Source organism: Eupeodes corollae, chromosome 2 (genome assembly GCF_945859685.1).
Source record: "Eupeodes corollae chromosome 2, idEupCoro1.1, whole genome shotgun sequence".
Classification (NCBI taxonomy): Eukaryota; Metazoa; Arthropoda; class Insecta; order Diptera; family Syrphidae; genus Eupeodes; species Eupeodes corollae.
In genome coordinates, this window is record NC_079148.1 from 152,143,856 (window position 1) to 152,171,217 (window position 27,362).

Genomic DNA, 27,362 nt, shown 5'->3' on the forward strand with positions numbered 1-27,362 from the left:
AGAGACATCTCAGCGGCGAAGCTTTTTAGTGCTCTGATTTGTAATAGGCTTACGCAGTGGGTAAGTTACAATGAAATACTGTGGAAATTTCAAGGTGGGTTTAAGAGAAATTGCTCGATCTTAGATCAATTATTCACCCTGTTTAATATTGATCTTTTTTCGTCGATTTTCATTCAGCTTTTGATACAAGCTATACAAATTAGGAATGTCCTCCAAAATTGTAGTTCTTTTAAAAGCAATGTACGAGAACAATGTTGCATATGTATGGGATGGCGAGTTTGTTTCCGGTGGAGGAATTCAGTTTGGAAACATACCGGCTTTAATGTATGCTGATGACATAGTTTTTTTGTCCGAATCTTTCGAAGGAATACAGCGAACGATGAACCGTCTTGAAAGCTACTGTACACTTTTGAATCTGTCCGTCAATCTGGAGAAATTTAAAACGATGATCTTCAGGGAAGGAGGTGGTAAGCACGCAAACAACGAAAAATGTGGATATCAATGAGAATATGTTACAATAGTGTGGGAGTATAGATACTAAGGGATGATAGTCACTGCAAACCTCAGCGTGAGAAAACATTTTTAAAGTAAGCTGGCCGATGCAAAAAGGGCAGTTTCTTCAGTGTAGAACCGATGCATTGATAATAAATACGTTGATCATAGTTCGAAATTGAACATTTTTCATGCGGCTGCTGCCTCCATACTGCAGTATTGCTATGGGGTACAATTTTGGGGAATTCGAAGAAGTCAAAAGGTTTCTTAGGAATTTTTGTAATGGATTTTTCGATTACCGGCATGCACACCAAACTATATGCTGCATTTAGAAACAACCTTTCCACCATTATTTTTGGACACTTTTAAGATTCACTTTGAACATATTATTAAAATATTGGAGATGGATGAGGGAATGTTACCAAAACAAATACTGGAGCACATTTTAACTACTAGTCATGAAATGGGAGGAGCCGGAAAATATGGCAGAAATAAGTTCTATGGACCTAAGTAACGTGTTTAATGGGATTCTTCATAGAATAAGCCACACTCATTATGCAAAATGTAAAACGGAAGCATAATCATTACAATACAAAATGATCTACAGCAAACTGAACTTCGAAATTAAAACTAAGATGGAATTATTAATTTAAAATTATTTTGTGTTCAACTAACGAACTAACTATTGTAAAACCCTTCATTAACTTCGATAAAAACCTGGCCAAGTCTGATATTTGATTACCATTGAACCGACTTGTACTTACTTTTCCATAAAAGATTTTGTCTACCAATTTAGACCACTTTCAAAAATAGAAACAATCAAATTTATTTAATTTATTTTATTTACATTATTTTATCATACATACACTTAAATTATTTACATAATATAAAAAAGAGACAATTTTGTTAAAATAAAATTCGATTACATTTCGCTGTTCAAAATTTGTAATTTTCGTAATAGTTGGTTTTTTCACTGAATTTCTTAAAATAAATAAAATTTTTAAATCAAACAAAAAAATGCCAACGAAAATATGGCAAATGAAATAAAAAGATAAACTAAAAACTTCGTCGAGGCAATAAAGGAAAGGATACAATAATTCGATCAGGAATACAAAATAAACATTAAAAAAAATAAACAAAATTAATTTAATGAAGGTCACAGACTGCAGACGTGCGCTCATAAATTCTGATTAAGTCTAAAAATCAATCCGAAATCGAAAGCGAGAAAGAGTTTTATTAAATTCTGCGTTCGTTCATCTCCTAATTTTATTCGATTCGTATGAAAATGAATTTGATTGTGTCTGGTGATGATGCAGTTTGTAATTTTTCGAAATTGAGTATAAATCGTCTTTGGAGTAGTTGATGACTTTCGGTGTTGTAATTTTGATTGTGGTAGTGGCGGAGCCGCCGCCAGTGCCTGTGGCAATGGCGGGTGTAACCGTTTGAGGGTTCATGACTTCGATGGTGGGTAAACGAAATGGTTGAGGTGCTTGGAGTAGTGGGAGTTGTTGTTGATTTTGGAATGACAAAGCTGACTGATCAATGATATTCGAATACTGTAAATGAAGGATAATATAGGGAATGCTTTTGATTTTTTGTCAGTAGAATGATCTTAAACTTACGTAAACACTTGGATTGTATTTGGCAGCCTTTTCGAAAGCCTTGTATTTCTTAGTCTTAACATTGTACTTGCCATTGAATTTGTTAAACTTGTCATTGTAATAGAGATCAGTGTTCTTGGTGTAGTAGGTTTTTTGTGTTGACGGCACAATGGCGTGGTACTTGAAGCCATAGTTTGGTATGAATTGTGGCGAGAAGGCGGACACTGTCTGGGAATGGGGGAAGAACGAGTTGATGTAGTCTGGAGAGATGACCTTTCCGAAGACGAATTCTCGCGGCTTCTGATGGCCTGCAATGGGTTGTGATGATGATGTCTTGTAGTTGTTCGTTTCAGGTTTTGGCCGTGATGGAGGTGGGAGGACATATCTATTTTAGGGGAAGACAAATTTATATTTAATTTGTAAGTCATTGATGTGATTAATTTACTGATATTTGTTGGGATTTGGAATATCGTTTGATTGATCCTCCCATACTGGTGCTGGGTTTCGATATGGCTGTGGGGCTGGTTGCCGTGTAGTTGGAGCAGCAGGAACTATGGGACCACCTTTTGTGCCAAAATCAACCCGAATGGCTGTTGAAAGGGTTACACATGTCACGAGCAAAAGAACTTCTGGATTAAACTGAAAGAGAACAAAGTACAATAGAAAGAATTAATGATATAATCTTAAAAAAATATAAATCTTCTTAATAAAATTCGGGAAAATATAAAGCCAATATTTTATAAAAACTTTCAAATGTTATGCTTGTCAAAAAACAATAATGCTTGACTTTTGATTTAAAGAACATCCGTGTTTCTTTCCTAAAAAAAACATACATACAAATTGTGTACCTTCATGAGCTTAAGATTTTATAAAATCAATAATCGAGTTTGTTTCTCAGCTCTTTTGTCTGAAAATATTTCCATTCAATAATCAATTTGATTAATTATTATTTTTCAACAATTATAATGCTGCATTTTTAATACAAAAAAAGATAAAGAAATATAAGAACAAACAATGTCCATGCTCTTTAAGTGACATAATCTTGAGGCGAGGTATAAGACCGGTTCCAAAAGTGTCCGCTTGAATAGGAACAGCCCTTGGCTCTAAAAGTTCTTGTATTGTTTTTTAAATTTATTTTTTATTAATTATCTCATATCATTAGAAAAGTGATTAATATAAAAACCATTTGTGAGTTAATTCTGCAAGTTTATGATGATAAATAAAAATAGGTGAGACAATAGAGCACAATCGTAGAAATATAAATATGTTTTTGTTGTTGTTTTGTTCATGTTAAAAGCACAAATGACACAAACAAATATAACGTATGATAGTTTAAATTAATTCCGTAAATAATAAAACACATCAATAACAATGATCTCTTATCTGAATGATGATTAATTACAGTGATTTGTTTAACAAGTGGATAATGAAATGAATTAAATAATAATAATACAAAAAAAAATATATAAAGCAGTTGCTCTGCGCTCTCGCGGACATAACGAAGTGCGAAATAAATAACAATAAATATATGTTTGGAGTTCAACCAAACTTGAACTTGAATGATTTTTTTCTTATTTTGAATTGAAACTCATTAATGGATTATAGTGAGAGTTGTTATTTAATAGTTCATCATATCAAAATAATAAAACCTTAAAAAGTGATGGAGAATGTTATATTAAATGGATTAATAAATGATAATCTATTAAATTAAGTCTAAAAGGTATAAGTTAGCTTGAATTACAGTTTATTTCTTTTTTTTGGTTTATTATAAGCACTCTTGGAATTTTGTGTGTGTAGTAAATGTTCAGTAGAGATGAGTTTAAAAATTATTGAAAAGTAAAGTCACAAGGTTAATGGAACAACATTCTTGAGAAAATTGGGAATTGAAACCGTTATAAGAGCTGCTTCAATTAAAGATCGATTTGATAATGAGTTTTTGAAAGTATTTTCAAAATGTATACGCTGTCAACAAAGTCGTGAATTTCAGCATGAGCTAAATTAATATCTTAGGGTTAAACAGAGTTTTAAAGATTTATTATGTAATTTACTAATGATTTAAAGTGAAGATATCTTTGGGCTTGTATGTGAAGAGGTTTTATCGTTTTGACTTGCGACATATGGGATCTATATGACAAGTTTTGCATTCGTGCAAAATTTCGAACTCGAGATTTTAATCAAACATGATATTACGATGCTAGAGAAATCGACAAAAGTGGGTCCCACGATTCCGTCCGCATTTGTTTGTCTGTCTGTCCACGCTCCTACAGTCTAAATCATTGGGTCGATTGAGTTCAAACTTGGAAGTTAAGGTAATTAAGCAGATTCGTTTTAGGTTTTTTTTCATTTTTTTTTAAGATCAAAACTAACAGTGGCTCCCATAAAATTTGTTTGGTCAACAAACGAAAATTCGTATTTTCTCAATTTGGCTTCTTTAATAAGAAAAACATATTTATGTACAGCTTAGGAAAAGTACCGCTTGTAGAACCGTTTTTTCGTTTCTTAATTTTATTAACAACTTATCAACCGTTTTCAAATAATTTTGTTTGTCAATTAGCTCTTATACGGCCTCAACTATATTTGATATCAAAAGTGCAATTTTGTATTGTTTGGATTTAAAAAAAAAAATGAACTTTTTTTTCAAAATTCTATATCTCAAAAATAGGTCAATAGTTTTTTACGAAATTCAAATGTAGAGCGTATATTTACAATCACTAAATAACTGCATACCAAAAATATTTTTAGAACAATATTGAAATATTTTATATACAATTCATTCATTCATTTATTTAAAAAATCCACTTTAAAGATTTTCTAAAAAAAATTGAAAATTCGAGGATGGCCTTTAAATTTTTGGAGACAAACTTATATTTTAGGTAAAATTTTGAATCTTAAATTAGTTTTTTTTTAAAAATTATTTTACTTGTTTTAAATATAACCCCTCCCATCTCATCAGATCAAACCCTTTGCATGATCCCCGAAAGAGCGCATAATTTTGACAACATTTTGAATACACTCCTATCTTTTATCCAAATTAATGCATTTGGTACATATTTATGTATTTTATAACTATAACTATTGTAAATACCAACAATGGTCGTCCGTGTAGCGCCACTGCGTCGGATTAACGAATAAGATATGTTTAATCAACAATCTATTTTAAGTGTCTATCAAGAAGTATTATCTTGTTACCTTGGTATATATGAGTTTAAAATATTATTCTTTAAAGATTAGGTTGTTTCACACATATTTTACTTGCCTTCAGCTTTATAAAAGAATAAATACTTATTTCAAGTTAAAAAAACGCGCCAGAGAGAGTATATGAATTTTCTATTGTTACAACCTCTGCGACTACTGCTTCCGCTTGACCTCGTAGCTAAAATTCAAAACGCATAAGAGCCTGACAAAATTAACCAAACGTAATAACTCCATGTTTGCCCTGAAAACTTGTACCTGCCAATAACATTCCTCCATTATCATCATAAACATGTCCTTATTTATCTATCTGCATAAAGCTGAGAATGCCAATGAACTATTAACTACACAACCCTTAGGTGACCGCTTTACAATTTAAAAACAAATGTTCTGCCTCTTTCTTATCTTCAGATAATTTATTTTCCATCCTGGTTCTTCTAATATGAAATTAAAATAAAGCTATCCAGAGGAAAACCTTTGAAAGAACCAGTTAAATACACAAACAATTGTTTTGGTTAAGTATGCTTACAAGTATTTTTCATCACCGGGATGAGTTGTCCTTGGATGAGCTGTGTCTTGGGATAGCTAGCTTACCGACAAAACATGGTGTGTATTCGATAGGTTCGTCCAGACTAAATTTCTATTCAATCACTAAACAACTGTATAACCTGCTCTGAAGGCGCTTTGTATTGCGGACAGACCACGCATCGCTTCGGTGGTTCCTCAACTTTAAAATACCAGGCAAATGGCGAGATGTTTTGAGAGGCTACAAGAATACGACTTTCAAATTCTTCATAGACAATGGCCAAACATGGAAATGCGGAATTGTAAAATTTGTTCTCAATCTTCGAATAACACTCTAAACAGTGGAGGAAAGGCCACGTGAAGATTCTACTTTGTCAAGGGTAAGAATTTGGTTAGAACAAGCAAGTCGAACTTCAAAAGAAAACATTATCAGAGAAAATCCTGAAGTCAAGGCTTATTGGAGCTTGTTTGGTAAACTTAAAATCATCGACAACGTTATCTTCCAAGTCTTAGAGGAGGATTCTGACAAGGTGAGTGTCCGAGAAGTTGTTCTCAAAAGTTTTGTTCCAGACGTTTTGACATCGCTCGACAAAAGGGCAATTGGGGGATTATTTTGGACAAACAAAAGACTCTCACCAAGGTAAAGAATAGATATTTATGGGTAGGAAGGACGACTGACGTCAAGATCTGGTGTCTTGGTTGCCACCAATCTGCAACGCAAAGGACCCCCTTGCAGAACATGTGGAAAGCTTCAACCTAGCTACTATTCAACCTTCAACCTAGAACTATTTTACTAAGTGGCCTGAATGCTTTGCCGTGCCGAGCCAGACCGCTGAGCTAATTATTTTATTCCCTCCGACCAAGGTCGGAATTTCAAGGCTGAGCTCTTTGAAAGTGCTATGGACACCCTAGGACTAGAAAAAACTCAAACATCACCACTGCGACCTCAGCCAGATGTAATGGTTGAAAGGTTTAACCGAACTCTTTTGGACTAACTCGCTAAATTCACTTGTCAAAATCAAACAGAGTGGGACAATTATCTACAGCCAGCGCTCTTGGCTTATCGCACTGCTCAGCATGAATAGACAAAATTTTCTGAAGCTATGGTAACGTTTGGTCGGGAGCTGAGACTACCTATTGATCTGTTGTGTAGTACTCCACCAGGAGAAATAAAGACAACGCCAATCATTGTTTTTGAATTACGAAGTAAGCTTCAGAAAGTCCACCAAGTTGTCCACGATAATTTACAGGTAACGGCAGACTCCATGAAGGCCAGTTATGATTTGAAAGCAAATCCAAAATCTTTTGCACCGGGAGAAAAAGGATGGTTTTATAATCCTAAAAGACGGGTGGGTTTTTGCCCTAAACTCCAATGTGATTGGGAGTGTCCAGTCAAGGTGGTTAGGTCTCTTTTAGATCTAGTATACCATATACAAATTCCAGCAAACGAAAGTCGAGGGTAGTCCACTTAAACCGTCTTGCAGCCTACAGCGAGCCAGTTATAACCCAGTCGGATCATTGAGTCTTGAAGGGGGGGCAATGTTGCGAAAATGACTTAGTCCATCATAAAAATAAACAACACAAACAGATATTTTTTTCTGAACTCATCAGAAACAATGTTGCTGCGAAATGTCAGATGAAGGAGAACGGCTGATTGGTTATTGCAAAGAAGACGACTACAGGATTCAATTGGAAATTTTCATGGAGACTTCGGAAGGCATAAAAGGCGCGCGTTAAATGAAGTGCGCTCTCTTTTTTTTCTGACAGATCCCTAAGCAGCTAGCACACTTTCATAACATCAATCCTACAAACCAATATTACAATTTATCCATACAAAATTATACCTCTCGGAAACCAGAGGCTTTGAAATAAAATTTATTTTAAAGCTACAAATTGTTTTATTTATTTTCAAGGGTTCTTTCTTTCGTTGATTTTTACATTCTTGTTGATTTTTGCTTCAATGTTTTAAAGACAAAATGCAGAAATTTGTATATATAAAAAAGTTAATTTAAATAAAAACCATCTAAAGTTTTTTAACAAAAAAATTGAAAATTGGAGGTTTTTTCGACAAACATATATATTATTGAATTTTATATAGGGACTTTTTTAAACAGACTTTTTGCATAATAAAGTAAGTTTGTGCGATCCAGTAGTGCATTTTATTTAAGTAATGTCCAGATATCTGTGACAACTACTTAAATAGAAGGCTTTTCAAAATGAAACCTCTTATTGGAAAACCCTTAACACATACAGTATACTTCTTTATTATGCAAACAGCAAACGTTTCTGTGTGTAAACAAATAAAACAAAAACGTATTAAAAAATCAATAAATTAAAAAACTAAAAAAAGTGCGTATACGCCTCAGTGTACCCAAAATAAAAACCACAATTCCTAACAAGTTCCTAGCACCCCACTAATTCTTAAGCACAAATCATAGGCTATCACAAATGGTAAAAGAATAAAACATAATAAAAACTGGTTTGATGCCCATAGTAAAGCCGGTTAAATGTTTTAGAAACATTTGATTGCAAATTAATAAAGTCTGCCTTAATTTTAATTGTTATTATAATATAAATTACAAATTAAAGAAAACACGCTGAATTTTCACCAGAAGTAAAATGAGAAATTATAAACACGTTTAAACATCAAATAACATTTTGAATGCATTAAATATTTTTTTTTTAAATAAACCACTCGAAATCCCCTTGAGAACATTTAAAATACTCTATTTTTGCTTCCTTATTTTCATAAATTTGCCCATTCAGAGTTGAAAACCGGCGGCGGTGACGACGCAAGGCGTCATAGTAGTTTAACAATTTCTCAATATATGCTAAACAAATCCACTCACTCATTCAATGAATAAATCAAATCATTTAGATTTATCCATTTATGTGCTCATTCACATAAATTGGCAGTTACATATTTCAAATGACTCTGAACTTTAAACTGCAAATAAATAAACAATTGAATAAATTACTTAGAGAGTCATCTAAATCATGACTAGTTACTTAAGAATTTCTTAAACAACCAAAATGCATTCAATATCACATCACTTAAACTTGCAATGAAATAAATTGTTGCCTATTTTTTAATACTGAGTTCAATTTATCAATTTCAATGATTCTAAAACGCGTGTTCATTAAACAAACATGTTAATTTTTTTGAATGCCGATTAAATTGACGCCCCATATTGAATGTACTTGCATCGGTGCTGCTGCTGCATGCTCTATGGACTCGCCTCAATTTTGTAATATAATTGTTTGGTTATTGTTATGGCTTCAAAAAAACTCCTTTATTAACTTTTTTGATCTCTCAATTTAATTTGCACTTATCTCGCTCTTAGGAGTTAGGAGTGTGTTTAAATTTACCTACTGAAAAACCATTCAATCCGTACATTTAATTTTCATGCAATTTATGATGTAATCTGACCCCCAATTTTTATATTTTGTTGTCTGTAAAAGATTTTTCCAGATTACCACATCACAAAGGTGCATTGTTTAGTTGCACAGGGGAGCATTGAGGTTTGATGGAACTTTAAGGCGAATCTTTTTTAAGGGCCTTACATAAGATCCATTATTTTGATGTTAAATTTCAGGACATCTCATAATAGCACGATTTTTCAATTATCTTTCCCACCTGTTGTTCACACCTCTCAGGTTTTTTAAACCAAGTAATCCACCCATTTAGGAAGGTATATCTACCCAACCCTGTGTAAATTGCAAGCCTGTTTATGAGCGTACATACATATCAAACCTTTATGATCATTATCTCTCAAGCCTTCGTAGTTCTCCACATTAATCCACGCTTTTGATGCATGACTACTTCACAACTTACATAGATACACGAATTCATGTCTTGAATTTTAAGTTAACACCGGGATCGAATCCAGTTAGCGTTTACTTAATTTTCAACTTTGAATTGTGGCTGGTGTGGTCACTTTTGGACATCTTTTGACGCGTCGCAATCAAAAGTGATATCCATAAACTTATCTATCCAGGACGTGATGTGGTTATAAAAACCAAACGTAAACGTGACTTTTTATTTCTCATGATCTTCGATGATGGACAAAGATGGGCTTTTACTTTTCATCGACTTCTTTAAGTATAACCAATGAACTCACATTGTAAAAGAGACCCCCAAAGGTTTTTTAACTTTAATTTTAAGAATTTGCAAATTAAATTGTTCATTGTTGTCTTTGGGATAGAAATAATAATAATTGTTACTCTTGTGGTAATGAAATGACCTTCAAAAATGGCAAAATATGCAAATAAAGTCTTATTTTTCTTGATTCGTGAAATCGTGATGTTAAGTACATATACATATATAAATGCTTGAAGACGTGTTGCCTTCCGGTATTTGTATATAAACATGATTATTTCAAGTGGAAGAGGTGTCAAAGAATGTATTCAAGGTGAGACTTAAAAGCAAAATTTGAATTGAAGGTGAAAAGTTAAATCGGTTTGGCTATAGGTTGAATTAGTAATGTAGGGTTTTTTATTTTTTATTTTTATAGCACAAATTAAGATGTTATAATGTTCTGTTTTGTTATTTTTATGAATTTTTAATTATTTGCACAATTTTTGGGTATTCAAATTTTTAATTTGTAGGCCTATAAAGTAGATCATTTTTAAGATATAAATTAATAAGGAAATATCTAAGAAAATAAAAAGCCTATAACTTTGTATTCAAAAGCAACCACAGCTTACAAATTGAGATAACGAGGGAACTAAACCTTGTTATCGTTTAAACGTCTTATGAGGCTGAAATTATTAAAAAGATAACACATTCGAGGATTGTCATAATTTATCATAAGTTATAATTTTCTTCTTTCCGGATATTTATGAGTCCATGTTTTTTGCAAATTATGAGATCTTGGTTGGTAACGCAGTTCAAGTGCAGTGTTTTTAAGCAGCATGAGAAGTTTTGATAGTTGTTGACTATTTTCAAAATGTGTTGAATTTTCTGTTCAGTAAGGTTGCTGCCATGCATCTTTACCTTAAGAACGAAACTTCCCAAATGTAGAAGTTAGTTTCAAAATGTGTCCAAATTTACGGTGTTAAATGATGGACCTTGTTTATGGTCAAATGACTTCTTAAATTAGAAATATTAATAAATTTCATCCATTAAAATTGATTTTTTTGTAATACCCGTGACATGATTGTTAGTACGTTGGACTGTCATGCCAGAGGTATTGGGTTTAATCCCTGCCTGTGCCATTCTAAGTTTTGCACGGGTACTGCCTCTTGCGAGAAAGCGACAAATTCTCCAAGAGTAATTCTTGTCCCAAGGGTACCAGCCACGAACCGAAGCCTGTAAAGACGATCAAGGGAACATCGTAGTAGAACCGCAGTCGATGCTGAGAATATGGAAAGACCACTTCTCCAAATTATATAACGGCGATGACGAACCGAATTTCGCTGTAAGGCATATAGAACCACTCAACCTCAGCGACTCAGATCAACAATTCCGCCTACCCGACCTTGACGAAGTAAAGATAGCTATATCTAAACTGAAGTCAAATAAAGCTGCTGGAGCTGACGGCATCGCTGCGGAACTATTCAAAGCAGCAGGCGATGACTTGGTACGGAGCATGCACCAACTCATCTGCAAAAGCATGCCCGATGATTGGAATCTCAGCATAGTGTGCCCGATACATAAGAAAGGAGACCCTCTAAACTGCGCCAACTACAGAGGCATCAGTCTCCTTAACATTGCATATAAGATAGTCTCTGCCGTATGTGAACGTTTGAAGCCGTACGTCAACAACCTGATTGGTCCTTATCAAAGTGGGTTCAGACCAGGAAAGTCCACTATCGACCAAATATTCCCACTACGGCAGATCTTGGAAAAAACCCAGGACCTTCAAATCGATACCCACCATCCCTTTATCGATTTTAAAGCCGCGTACGACAACATCCATAGGGAAGAGTTCTACAGAGCAATGTCCAGTTTTGGCATCCCTGTCAAACTTATCCATTTGTGTAGAATGACGATAAAGAATGCACGTTGCTCTATCAAGGTCGGAAAAGATCTCACCAATGCATATGATGTCAAAAAAGGTTTTAGACAAGACGATGCACTGTCATGCGACTTCTTCAACATCTGTCTAGAAAGAATTGTGCAAAACTCAACCGTCAACACTAGAGGCACAATCTTCCAAAGGTCCATCCAATTACTCGCATACGCAGATGACATTGACATAATTGGAAGATTAAAGCGTGATGTCAGTGGAGCGTTTTTGAGCATTGCGACGGAAGCGAAGAAGATGGGTTTAGTGGTCAATGAGGGCAAGACCAAGTATATGCTGTCATCAAAAAAGGACACTGAACGACGACGTCTTGGACAAAACCTCACCATGGACAGCTATAACTTTGAAGTAGTTAGCACCGCTATTAACACAGACAACGCTGAAATGAAACGAATAATAACTCTTGCTAATAGTGCTTCTTTGGTCTTAAGGCAATTGAGAAGTAAAGTCCTCTCTCGAGCATCTTAAATCACTATATAATCTATAAGACACTAATCATCCTGGTTCTCATTTATGGCGCTGAGGCCTGGACCCTTTCAAAGAAAGATGAGAGCGTCTTAGGATGCTTCGAGAGAAAAATTCTTCGGGTGATTTTTGGTCCCGTACGCATAGATGGAGAATGGAGAAGAAGATATAACGACGAACTGTACGGGCTGTACAGCGACACTGACCTAGTTAGCAGAATTAAAGTCCAACGGCTTAGATGACTAGGTCATGTAGAGCGGATTTACATTAACGCTCCAGCCCTGAATGTCTTCGAATCCAATCCGGAGGAAAGGTGCAGTACGCGACTCAGGTGGCGCACCCAGGTGGGAGAGGACCTCAACCAACTTGTCGTGCGAAACTGGAAACAGCTAGGGACCGAGCTGGCTGGAGACGCATATTGGTTGAGGCCCAAGTCCGCCCGGTCTGTAGCGCCACCTTAAGTAAGTAAGTTATTCTTGTCATGAAAAGTGCTTTCTATCAAGTGCAAATTATCCGTACGGATTCGGTTTACCCACACTGATAACTTCCCATACTGTCTGTCGATTTGTCTTGCTTAAAATAGTTGTAGGTCTTCGTATTTTGTTAAAAAAAATTGTCAATTGAATTATTCTAAAAGAATTAAAAACTAAGAACAACATTTTGCATATGATGAAATAGTTTGGTTTCAAAATCTATATTTGTTAACATCGTTAACTAATTTTAGTAGTTTTAATTGGATTAATAAAAATAATTTTAAGTCAATACCTTCTATTCTTCAAGTGATATCGAGAACCGAACATCATTTTTACCAAATGTTCGTACTGTTTTTTTTGTAGATTTTATTTTTTATGAAAAAACGGACAGTTGAATTTGTATAAAACTACTGAATATCGAAAACAATATTTTTTGTGAAATAAAAAAGTTTGAAGACAATATTTTTAATTTTTGTAAAGCTTTCTGAGTCGAAATCTAATTTTTACCATGTATTGTTTGTTTGAAGTTTGTTTTTAGGTGTAAAAAACCTCTCAATAAGATTTTTCTCAAAATTTTACTGAATGTTGACTATTTTCTAAAGATGAAAGTAGTTTAAAGACAATATTATTTTTTTATTTTTATTTTGTTATTTTTTGTAAAAATACTGTCTATTCGATTTTTCTCAAAATTTTACCAGATGTTAAAAACGTTGTTTTTCGTTGCACAAAACTGTTTTGGATATAAAATCATTTTGTATTCGAAAATTTTCGAGGTGACATATATTTTTCCAGTTGTTTGATTTATAAAAAAAAGAGTTAATTATATTATTTTCAAAAAAAAAGTATCTGTTAGGTATCACGTTAAAATATATTATATAAAATTTAATTCAAGTCTCCAGCGTTTTCAGTTCGTAAGATATTTAGGGTTAACCAAAATGTTTAATTTTCTTGAAAGCCCTTTCTGGATCATTCTGCATTATTATCTGCATAACATAATTTATTTGAAGTCGATATCTCATCTGGTTCTTGAGCTATGGACAACGAAAAAACGTCATGAACGTACATACGCACGAACGTACGAGCACACGCACGCACAGACATCTTTCTAAAAAAAATTTATTTAGACTCTAGGGACTTTGAAACGTCGAGAAATGTCAAAATTTTCAATTTGACAAATCGGACCGATTATAATAACTTCCTATGGGAAGTCGAAGAAGGATACCAATTTGATGTTATATTAACTGATTTTGCGAAGGCTTTTGATAGAGTTAGACATACTATTTTGATTGAAAAACTGAAATAATTTGGTTTTCACTCAAAAATATTGAAATGGTTGGAGTCGTATCCAAGGGTTCGTGTACAATTCGTTTGTATTGATCATGTGCTCTCCAATCCAATTATTGTTACCTCGGGTGTCCCGCAAGGAAGCCACCTTGGTCCCCTTCTTTTGTTAATATTTATCAACGACCTGGCTGATATCTTCTTAAATTCTAGTACACTTTGCTTGCATATGAATGATTGTATTCTTTTGCAAAATGATCTCCAAAAGTTAACAGAAAGGTTTACAACTAACCAATTATCCTTGAAAGTTAATAATTGTCAAATTGTTTCCTTTTGTAGCAATTTTTCGAAAATTTCTTTTGATTACAAAGTTAATAATTTGTTCTTGAAAGAGTTTTGGAGAAAAAGGACCTTGGTATATTGTTAGATTCAAAACTTAACTTTAGCAAGCCTATAGAATGTATTGTACCTAAATCCAATTCAATGCTAGGTTTTATTAAACGTAATTCTAAAGACTTCATGGACCCTTTTGTCCTTAAATATCTATTTTATTATTATGTTAGATCAAACTTAAAACTGTTGTATAATTTGGAATCCTTACTACAATATTTTTCAAAAAGAATTGAAATGATCCAAACAAAATTTACAAGGTTTATAATTCAGAAATTAGTTTGGAACGTCGAAAATCAGTCGTACTCAACTGATAAATTTCTTGGAACTCATTCCCTTGAAAATAAAAGTAAAATGTTTTCAGTAATCTTTACGAGTGACATTTTGTTGCATCATATCAAATGTTCTTTCTTTTTAGCGTTGATAGATTTGTATGCAAATAAGAGATCGTTGCTTATTCCGAGAAAAGGAAACTATGCTCGTAATGAACCTTTAACTCGCTGTGTTAGAGAAACTAATCTCATTTCAAATCATATTGATTTTAATTTTCTTATAAACAGATACACTTTGAAAAATAATATACACTTTGGTTCTTTTCAAATTAATTAATCAAACCATTTTTATATAATTATTATTTTCAACGCTTAATTTAATAGATTAGTACGAATATTTTTTTTGTTATAAATGATTATTTATTTCTCGAATTTTTGTAATTTAATTGTAGATGTTAAGATTTCTAATGGATGTGAATACATAAATAGTAAGACGATTATGGAAACCATAATGTCCTCTCAAAGCACGATATGTGGCTTTGGCGAAATCACCATTTTTGTAGAAGAATGCATTGAGCGACAGTTAAGCGATCCATTTTCGTAAATGTCAGACTTTCAACTGAAAATAAAATTGGGTTAACAACTAAGTTTTACAGATGTTGAATTAAAACCCATACTTTTGAAACCGCAAAATGGAAAACCCGTTATAACATATCAAAGAATTTAAAATACATTAGTTTTAGGAATGTTACAGCAATTCTCTTTAAAATAATTTCCAACTGATTTCCTGAGAATAAAAAACCTTTTTCTTTGTTCCACCGCGTTCGACAGGTAATTGAAATAAAAAGAAATATGAAAAATGAAGACACAAATTAAATACCCACATAAAATAATTGCACCTAGTAGCACACACCTCGGACTCTAATTATTACTTTAATTAGTTTAATTGTAGGGCAGGTGGCCTATACTGTCGTCTATTATAAATCATATCGACTTTTTATACAGGTTTACGATTCTCAAGTATCTTAGCTAATAAAAAATAACACCACAAGACAAGAGTGGACATTATAATTCTCTGGTAATTCTTTTCTTTTAGCTAATCTGAATTTTTTTCTCATTTTTCTTTTAATAATAAATAATAAAAGCAAACCGTTAGAGTGGGAACGTAACTAATTATTTCTACCGGAAAAAAGCAAACCAATCAGAATTAAAATTAATATAAACTTCAATATAACGTAGGTACTCTGTCAATCAATACGTGTACATATATGTACTAGAATGAAGACTGATCAATGTTTTGAATAATTTAATTCATAAATTATTCCATTCCTTCCATTTTAACAACACTATGTTCTTGGAGTGGTAATTTCTTGTAGCTGCTGCTGGTTAAGAAAAAAGAAAACTAGAGTAAGGCAGTGAATAAATTGATTTGATTGCAAGAAGTTTGATGGGGCTATTAAAAACTGCAAATACCTGGTGGGAGTTTGATTTGAATTTCAAATTAATTTCTATATGCATTGAAAAATGTTTGTATTCAATTTTTTTTGTTTGTATTTTTATGTGGCTTATGAATGAGTTAGAATTTTTTTTATTTTTTTCATTCCAATAATAATAATTGAAGAGTCGTTCGATTAGTTGTTTTGATTGACATTCGGCATAGAATATGAATGGCTTTGAGATCACATGGAAAAAATATGTGGCGAACGTGCAATGGAACAGATAGAAATCAAAGTTGTTCTACGAATTAAATGAAGCTCGAGGGCTTAACGTATTGTGACAGTGTGAAAAATAAATTTTAAGCAAAATGATAAGATGCCTCACAAAATTGCTAGAATAGATTTGAATTCAGAAATTTAAACAAACAAATAAATTTTATCGGATATTTTTTTAAGGGCATGAAAACTTTAGATAAAAAATAAGGCTACAAGTTACATAGTCATTGCCTATTAAAATAAATCTAGCTATATACTTGTAGCTTCAGTATTGGCTTGAATATTGGGTTTCAATTATCAAAAGCTGCTGGTTTTCGACATAAACCTAGAGAAAATAGAGAAACCTTAAGTTGCACGAGTGAGGCAAACAGTGGAAATAAAGTTACCTAAAAATTGATGTTGCAAGTTAAACGCGTTACCTGCCAATTTACAACTACTGACTTTAATTAAATTTCGTCAATGATCCAGTGAACATTTAACTCTTTTCTATTTTAGAAACAAATGAGGACTGATGATGCCGCCATGCGGTATACCACACCAAAAAGACAATTTTTAACTTCCCATAGGAAGTTATTGTAATGCATCTGATGTGTCAAATTGAAAATTTTTTGCATTTCTCGAAGTTTCAAGGTCCCTAGAGTCGAAATAAAAGATTTTTAGAAACATGTGTGTGTGTGCGTGGGTTCGTACGTTCGCGACGTTTTTTTCGTCGTCCATAAAAAAAAGGTGAAAATTTTGGTTAACCCTAAATATCTTACTAACCAAAAACGCTAGCGACTTGAATTAAATTTAATATAATATATTGTAACGTGATATAACAAAAGTATATTTTTTGAAAAAAATACATTCGGATTATTTTATAAATCAAAAAAACCCCAAAATTTTACGACTTAGATATGATTTCATCTCCAAAACAATTTTGTGCAACGAAGAATAATGTTTTTGACATCTGGTAAAATTTTGAGAAAAATCGAATTGGCAGTTTTTTTTTATAAACAATAAAAATCTAAAAAAAAACATTACTCAAAGTTGGTAAAAATTGAATATCGATTCAAATGTCTTTTCAAAAACTTGAAATTTAGTCTTCAAACTTATTTTATCTTATAAAAAGTATTGTTTTCAACATTCTGAAAAATGTTGAGAAAAATCGAATAGACAGTTAAACTTAAAAAAAATTAATAAAAGTTGGTAGAGATTATCGACTCAAATATCTTTTTAAAACTTTGAGATATTTGCTTTAATTTACTTTATCTTTAAAAAATATTGTTGTCAACATTCAGTAAAATTTTGAAAAAAAATCGAATCGACAGTTTTTTTTTACAAAAATTTAAAACCGACAAAAAATTAACAAAAGTTGTTAAAAATTGATTTTCGACTCAAATACCTTTTTAAAACGTTAATATATTGGCTTTAATTTGATTTTATCTTTCAAAAAATATTGTTGTCAACATTCAGTAAAATTTTGAAAAAAATCGAATTGACAGTTTGTTTTACAAAAAATTAAAAACCGAAAAAAAAATTTTTACAAAAGTTGGTAAAAAATGATTTTCTACTCAAATATCTTTTCAAAACTTCAATATATTGGCTTTAATTAGCTATTAACTTTCAAAAAATATTGTTGTTAATATTCAGTAAAATTTTGAGAAAAATCGAATTGACAGTTTTTTCCCAAAAATTAAAAACCAAAAAAAAATGTATAAAAGTTGGTAAAAATTGATTATCGACTCAAATATCTTTTTAAAACTTTGAGATATTGGCTTTAATTTACTTTATCTTTAAAAAATATTGTTGTCAACATTCAGTAAAATTTTGAAAAAAAATCGAATCGACAGTTTTTTTTACAAAAAATTAAAAAGCGAAAAAAAATTAACAAAAGTTGGTAAAAATTGATTTTCGACTCAAATATCTTTTCAAAAATTTAAGACAATAGCTTCTTACTAATTTTTACTTATAAGAAACATTGTTTTCAACATTAGGGCAAATTTTCAGGAAAATCGAATTGACAGTTTTTTTTCCAAAAATTAAAAACCAAAAAAAAATGTATAAAAGTTGGTAAAAATTAATTATCGACTCAAATATCTTTTCAAAACTTCTAGATATTGGATTGAAACTAATTTTATCGTTCCAAAAATATTGTTGTTAATATTCAGTAAAATTTTGAAAAAACCGAATTGCCCGTTTTTTCCCAAAAATATAAAAACCGAAAAAAAATTAACAAAAGCTGGTAAAAAATGATTTTCGACGCAAATATCTTTTCAAAAATTTTAAATATTGGCTTCTTACTAATTTTTTCTTATAAGAAATATTGTTTTCAACATTCGATAAAATGTTGAAAAAAACCGTATTGAAAGTTTTTTTTACAAAAAATAAAACTCTAAAAAAACAATGCTAAAACTTGGTAAAAATTTACTTTCTACTCAAATAGCTTTTCAAAAATTAAAAAAATTAAAAATATTGGCTTCAAAGTTATTTTATTTCCCAGAAAATATTGTTTTCGATATTCAGTTATTTTTATATAAAAATCCAACAGTCCATTTTTTCATAAAAAATAAAATCTACAAAAAAATAGTATGCAAATTTGGTTAAAATTGATACGAGTACATATAGACAAACTTTAAGCAAGACAAACCGACAGACGGGATGGGATGTTATTAGTGTGGGTCGCATCCCAGCCTTTTTTTAAGAATAATTCGACTGACAACTTTTTTAACAAAACACGAAAACCTACAAACTTTTAAGCAAAATCGACAGACAAGATGGGAAGTTATCAGTGTTGTTGCATCCCAGCCTCTTTTTACTTGCGACATATAGGAACTATATGGCAAGTTTTGCATTCGTGCAAAATTTCGAACTCGAGATTTTAATCAAACATAATATTACGATGGTAGAGAAGTCGAAAAAAGTGGGTCCCGCGATTCCGTCCGGTCGGTTTTGTCTGTCTGTCCACGCTCCTACAGCCTAAACCATTGGGTCGATTGAGTTCAAACTTGGAACTTAAGGTTTTGAGCAGATTCGCGTTAGGCGTTTTTTTAATTTTTTTTTTAAGATCAAAACTAACAGTGGCCCCCATACAATTTTTTTGGTCAAAAAACGATAATTGGAATTTTCTCAAAAACAAACCGATAGATTTTTTTTTAATTTTCTCTAAAATTTTATTTTTTAACTAAACTTCTTTTTATAAGAAAAACATATTTTTGTATTGCTCAGGAAAGGTACCGCTCATACAACCGTTATTTTGTTTTTTAATTTTCTCAGTAACCTATGAACTGATTTTAATAAATTTTTTTCTGAATAAGCTCCTATATTGCCTTAACAATATTTGATTAACAAAAATTCAATTTTTAATTGTTTGGATTTTTTAAAAAATATTGAATTTTTCTTTTTCAAAACTCTATATCTCAAAAACGGGTCAACAGTTTTTTACGAAATTCAAACGTAAGACGTATATTTACAATCACTATACAACTGCATTCCAAAAATATTTTTAGAACAAAATTGGAAAATTTTATGTATAAAAAATTAATTTAAAAAAAAACCGCTCTAACGATTTTCAAAATAAAAATTTGAAAAATCAACGGTTTTTTTATTTATAAAATGGCATTTAAATTTTTGAAGACAAACTTCTTTTTCAGGTAAAATTTTGAATCTTAAAATATTATTTTTTAAATTATTTTAACTGTACATGAACCCGAAAGAGCGCATTATTTTGACAAAATTGTAATTACATTCCTATCTTTCATCCAAATTAATGCATTTGGTACACATTTATATGATATATTTAATCAACAATCTATTTTAAAGAGTCTATCAAGAAGTATTATCTTGGTAACTTTGTATATATGATTTTAAAATATTATTCTTTACGAATAAGGTTGTTTCACACATGATTTACTGGCCTTCGCCTATATAAAAAAATAAATACTTAGTACCTACAAGTTAAAGAAACTGGCCAGAGAGAGTATATGTATTTTCTATTAGAATCACTTTTTCAACGCATACACATTGTACCTATTTATAAAGGTATTACGTACAACTTCTACAACTACTGCTTACGTGTCACTTCTTAACTAAAATCCAAAACGCACAAGAGCCTGACTGTAAACAACACATGAACAGCAATTTCTTGTACTTGTTCGTATGCTTGTTTTTTAAAACTTTAGTGAAAAAAATAGATTGAACACTAACTCCATGTTTGCGCTGAAAACTTAAGAAGGAATGTAGTATGTTCCTTCTAGCCACCAATAATATTCCTTCATTATCATCATAAACATGTCCTTATCTATCTATCTGCATAAAGCTAAGCACGCCAAGTGAACTATTCTATGGTCGTTTTAGACATATACCTGCTACCTAACTACACAACCAATAGGCGATCGCCTTACAATTTAAACATTAATGGTCTGCCTCTTTCTTATCTTATTTATTTTCCATCCTGGTTCTTCTAATATGAAATTACAATAAAGCTATCTAAAGGAAAAGAGCTTTTAAGGAACAAGTTGAATCTATATGAATCGTATTGTAGCCATATAGTTAATAGAAACCATTTTGTATATGTTACCGGAAATGTATGAAACGTAGGAATTATATACAATTCCTAGGAAATATATACAATGTCGAGTCTATTTAGGAAATGTATAAAAAGATTTATAAAAGATTATTTACAGTACATTTTTTCTAGGAAATGTATATATTTCCTAGGAATTGTATACAACTGCTTAACAACGCTAGGAAATGTGTTAAATTAATATTATGTATGTACTCGTATATCAAAAATCTGGAAAAATAAAACATACTAACTAAAAATGAAATAAAAAGAGTTTTCTTAATTTTTTACATTATTTTTAAACGAAAGAACTTATTTATTTTTACAGGGTAAGCTGGAGTGACACTTAGAATTACATAGTATTTTATTTTTGAAGCACAAACATTTTGATGAGCTACAACCCTTCTTGCAAAGACATGTTTTGAATCCTTGTCCAGTCCCAGTTGATTGCATATTCGCAACTGTGCGTAGTGAAATTTCGGTACTAGGTACCTCTTTGGTATCCAGAATATTTGTAAGGCACACACTGAATTCAGATCTAGAACACAATTGTTTTATGATTCCATTTTTTGTTCCAATCTGATAAAGCTCGTTATCTGTTTTATTTAAGATTACACCTATAATATTTCGGGCGTCACCACGTCCTCGGTCGACTTCTGGTACGGAAATCCTTACAGAAGTTCCTATGAACACAGAAGGAAACTTGTTGTCACTTGTTTTTAACAATTTTGCCTGCCTGTTGTTGCAGATTTTGCTTAGCAGAATGACGATTTTTGTGCAGTATTACATTTTTTGAACATAATAGACAGAGCAGTTTGGACCCCTGTCCTTTCGTTACCTCTTCTGCTACAGAACAAATTGCGTGGAGTAAACATCCGCATTGTCTACAAGTGTGAGCTTCGGTCGTTTCTTTTGAATAGACAATGCATTCCTTATTATATGCACTGGCTGAAGGTACTGTGCTGGTCTCACACTGATCTAAATTATTACAGACTGTGATTGGTTCTATCATATTTACATTAAGTTTAGCCGTTGATGCCTTGGGATCTTCTTCACCATTCTGTTGATAGTTTTCAATGATTTTCTCTAAATCTTCTTCAGTTTCGATGTTTTGCGTGAAATCATTTGGTAACTGTAGGCCTACCTTAATTTTACATCCAAAAAGGGCTTCATAAGGAGTTTGCTTAATTCCAGTGTGAAAAGCCCTGTTTTTCATGAGTTGAACAAACTTTATACCCTCGCTCCAATGCGAATTATTATTGTCTTGCATCCAAGTGGTAAGCATATTTTCGATATCCTGATTCTTTATATACAATTCCTATTGCTGCTTAGGAGATTTATAGAATTCCTAGGCAATGTGTATAAAAAGAATTAATTCACACATTTCCTGGCGATTTTTGGCATTGTATACATTTCCTAGGAATTATATATAACGACGGATTACATACATTTCCGGTAACATATATACAAAGATCGTACACAAGTAAAAGCAGACTTATGAATGGAAATAAAAACAAATATCGGTAAAAGATCCTAAACAGCTGACTTAAGCATGCAAAAGTTTGTTTCATCCCCTTATTATATACAATAATAAGCCATTTTGTTTGTTATATAAAGTGCATTGATATAAATAAAACAAAAACAAATTCATCAACATTCATATGAAAGCTCTTTATGTGAAAACATATACGAGGATAGACTCAAATAAAATGAAGGAAATTGTGTTGACTTTTTGGGTCGAAAATTAATTATATCCCTTATTCTGCTGACTGCTTATAGGAATGGAAATAATATTTTTCTCTCGCTCCCGCTGAATTTCTCTACTTTCAAAACTAAAGCCACGCCAACGACTCGGCATCTGGTCCTAAAAGTTTCTGCTCATAAGATTACTATGGTTTTCATATACAAAGATCGTGCGGTTTTTTTTTGACAAATTAAAAGGCATTTATATCTTTGAAGACAAACTTATTTTACAGGTATTTTTAAAACTTATATAAGTACTTTTTTAAACAGACTCTTAGCATACAGGAGCAAGTTCGTGCGACCCAGTCGTGCATTTTATTTATTTACGTTTTGAGATCGCAAAATGGATAACCCTGTGTTTAATTATAAAAAAATCTAGTAATGATTGAACAACTTACAAATTTGAAGTAAAATTTGATTTTCCATAAAAATTCGACCGGTCTTTTGATGACGAAAGGAATGTGATGAATATGACTGAAAACCCGATTTAAAAAAATGATTTTAAAGAGTTTTTTTTTGTGGTCAAAATACTTAAATCTGATTTCATAATTTGAAAACATTTTAATCAACTTTCAAATAGTACATATTATGATTCAATCAAGTACTTTTGAAAATTGGCCTCATACAAAATTGGTCAGCATAAACCAATGACTTAACATAGCCGCATAAAGAAATAGAGATAACTTATTTTCTCATACGTCTTGCTGTTTTAAAAAATATTGAATACGATTTGAGTCCATACGAGAAGTTAAACAAATGCATAATCTCTAAACTAAAAACGAAGTTTAAGTGATTTTATAAATAAGATCTTTGATGCCCAAGTATCCAATATCAATACTTCTTCATAGAGCAATTCATTGATCGATTTAATTTGTTTGCCTACTGGACAACGACATAAAGTTCGATTGATGTGATGTAATTCTCTTTGCCTCCTGTCCATTTTTTAAACTGTCTCGAATATAAAAATAAAAATTCAATCTCAAAGGTGAAACCAATTTCAATCTCAAGGAATACAAAAAAACAACAACCAATCCATTAAGACGTCGCGTCGTCGTTGTTCTCTCAGGCAATTGTAAAACTACAACAACAACCAAACGAAAAAAAGGAACAAAAATACTTTAAATTCCCATCGCGTCTATTTGAAACTTTGATGAGGATATGTCAGAGGCAAACACTTGATCCATTCATAGCGAGTTATGGCATCTTGGGAGCCAACGCCGACTTCAAACCGAAAAGAATCTAATCACTATTATTAGACGTAACTTGTTTCGTGGATCATCAATTTGACTCGCCATCTCTTGACCAGACAGATAGACAGCTCTAGACATCTAGACAAGACAAGACGAAAATATAATAGCTTAGCTGGAGAGGGTGCACAGATCACAGGAGAGTGCAGCGATGGAATGGCAATTCACAAGGTAATCTTGGTTTTTGAAATATTTGCTCGTGCTGTCCATCGATGATGATGGTCGCCGTCGCAATCGCCGGCCGTCTATCGAGACAAGACATCCAAGGGAGACAATTATGCTAACTGGCGGTGACTTATGTGAGACCTTTAGCATCCAATCAGGACCATGTCAGAGATTGTGAACTTTTACTATCTCCAATATGGAACAACCGTGGAATTTCCCAAAACTAAATTAGTTCTAAGATAAAAACCAGGTCAGTCACTTGGCCAACAGAAAATTGCATATGGAATTTTTATATCAACTTTCAAATCCAGCTGTTTATGTTGATAATGGTGATTTGAGATGAAATCTTCGGAATTCATCAATATTGCACTATGGGGGCCTTAACGTTCCAACTACAGCCTGGCCTGGTCAGGAATTACTGCCCAAAAACGACTATCGAAAAAGGAGACCCCAGCATGCGACATTTGCCACATTAGGCATGATTACCTAACTGTCTGTCTCTCTAAAGCTAAAGTGTACAATTTGCTACCATCACTTCTGAAATAGTGGAAGGTGTTGTTTTGTGGTTATCATGGACGATAAGTTTCTCACAAAACATGTCTGCAGCATGTGCCACTGAAGAAATGCGAATGCGAATGCGAATGCTAACGCAAACACAACTTCAAGTCAAATTATTGTTATGCAAGGTGCCCGTCGAGTCGACCTTCAGTTGGAATACATTTTTGTCTTTAAATTTAAATGAGCATTTGAACTGAACGTGCCTACCTCATTTCACAGTTTTGGGTTAACTTAGAGGGTTTAAAATGTTAAGCTATCACTTTGGGTGCAATGGGTGTCGTTTAACAAATCTACACGTTTCTTTGTTTACATTCAGTTTTTCAGGGATTGTAACGCTACGTTTTGGGGTCTTTTTTGAATGTGATTTGAATATCATGCTCAGTGATTTCCATCATGTGGTGTGTCTTATGATGTTGAAGTTTTGGTTTTTTTGGAAGAATCTAAAATTAATTGATTTATGGAAATAATTTTGGGTGTTTTTTTGTTTTGCTGTTTTCTTCCGTCTTTCGGAAGTGTTGACTACAAAGTTGAATTAATCTTTGAAGAGTCGAGAAAAAAACCTTCATGGTGAGGTTTGAACTGATGCATGAAGGCGCTTTGGAAGTTGATTTTAAAGACAATGACAGGTAGATAATAAATCAGAAACATTAAGAAATTATGTGGGCGTTTGCTTTAGAGAATATTTTTTTGTTTTTATTTTAGTAAATCGTTTTTACAAGTGTTAACATTAGGGGTATTAAGAATTGAATAAATTTTAAGTTAAATAAACTAGGTCTTGGGAAATATGTGCAACCTTCTTTCTTTCTCACAACAATTTGTATTCTTTGAATTTAACAAAAATGAAAGATTTACCTCGCAAATTTTAGCAGACTTTTTGGATTTGGCCATCTTTGAGACTGAAAAAAACCACCACAGCGATAAAAAGCAACAAGCATACAAAACGACGCTTTACAGAAGAACCAGAACTACTCGGGAGCTCTATGAGCAGAAGAGGAGAGAAGAACACCGGCTTAAAGTTTCGTAAATTTTACCAAAAGAAACAAAAAACCTTCCAGTATTACCAGCCACGAATCGATGCTTTTATATTTTTAGATTCTTGGAAGCATTCTCTGATTACTCCTCGGCATAAATCTGAATCTAGGAAATCTGTGGAAAATTATGGACCTATTGCTAAACTTCAGTTAATTCCAAAAGTATTTGAAATGTTAAAAATATCAAAAGCATATTTTTCAGCATCAGCATGGCTTTGTGAGTGGTAGATCGACAGCGACTAATTTATGAATATTTCCGAAATATTGTTTTGGTTGTTTAGAAACTCGCTTCCAAGTCGACGTTATTTACATCGATTTTTCAAAGGCATTTAATCGTGTGGAGTACAATATTCTTTTGAAAAAAACTTGAGCTAATAGGGTTTCACTCTTCTCTCCTTGGCAGGATTAAAAGTTATTTGGTTGGACGTAGTCAATATGTTAAAATTGGTGATGTTTTATCAAATAAAATAATAACATTTTCAGGTGTTCCTCAAGGCAGCCACCTTGGGCCACTCCTTTTTATTCTTTTTATTAATGATTTGCTAAATTATATTTGTTATGCAAAGTGTCTCTTATTTGCCGATGGTCTCAAGATTTGTAGCTGTGTAAGATCGCCATTAGATGCTAGTAAAATTCAAACTGATATTGACTGCATTGTTAACTGGTGTAAGAATATTTAAATGTATTTATTAATTTAATTGTAGTCTCCATAGAACCATGTTACTCCAAAGATGAAAATAAATAAATAAATACAAATGGAAAGACCACTTCCAATGTACATAACGGCGATGACGAATCGAATTCCGCTAGAAAGGAGATAGAACCACTGAACCTAGTCGACGCAGATGAACAATTCGTCTTACCCAATTTCTACGATAGCTTAAGATAGCTATATCTAAACTAAAGTCCAACGTCGCATCAACTCATCCAAAAAATATGTTCGGAAGAAAGCATTCCCGATGAGTGATACACAAGAAAGGTGAACCTCTAAATTGCGCCAACTACAAAGGCATTAGTATTCTGAACATTGCCGTATTATGTAAACGTGTTTAGCCGTTCGCCAACTACCTGGTAGGTCCTTATCAGTTTTTTTTAGACCAGGAAAGTCCTTCATTAACCAAACATTCACATTACGGCAGATCTTGGAAAAACCCCAGGAACTTCAAATCGATGCCTAACATCTATTTATTGATTTGAAAGCCACGTATGACAGCATCTATGAGAAGACCTCTACTGAACAATGTCTAGTTTTGGCATCCCTGTCAAACTTGTCCGTTTGTGCAGAATGACGATGGAGAATGCACTCTGTCAAGGTTAGAAAAGATCTCACCGATGCATCTATCAAGCAACTTTTCAACATTGTTCTGGAAAGAATTGTGCAAAACTCAACTTTCAACACTACAAGCACAATCTTCCGAAGGTTCATCCAATTACTCGGATACGCAGATGATATTGACATAATTGGAAGATGAAAGCATGATGTCAGAGGAGCGTTTTTGACCATTGCGGAAGAAGCGGAGAAGATGGGTTTAGTGGTCAATTTAGTTAAGACCTAGTTATTAAAAAAAAGATATTGAACGACTAGGTCTTGGACAAGACTTCACCATGGGTAGCTAAAACTTTAAGGTAGTTGAAGACTCTGT

General features: G+C 32.5%; 1 protein-coding gene across 3 annotated transcripts in view; it reads right to left on the reverse strand.

Moving 5' to 3' along the window:
• Positions 1 to 1,313: 1,313 nt before the first annotated feature.
• LOC129946725 (uncharacterized) overlaps positions 1,314 to 27,362 on the reverse strand; it is a 58,638-nt gene continuing 32,589 nt past the window's right edge. For all 3 annotated transcript variants that reach the window (XM_056057009.1, XM_056057008.1, XM_056057010.1), the window contains exons 3-5: positions 2,539 to 2,732; positions 2,115 to 2,478; positions 1,314 to 2,048 (exon numbers count right to left, since the gene is read on the reverse strand). In XM_056057009.1, coding sequence (XP_055912984.1) covers positions 1,746 to 2,048; positions 2,115 to 2,478; positions 2,539 to 2,732 — 861 coding nt within the window. In that variant the 3' untranslated portion in view covers positions 1,314 to 1,745. The remainder of the gene's footprint in view (positions 2,049 to 2,114; positions 2,479 to 2,538; positions 2,733 to 27,362) is intronic.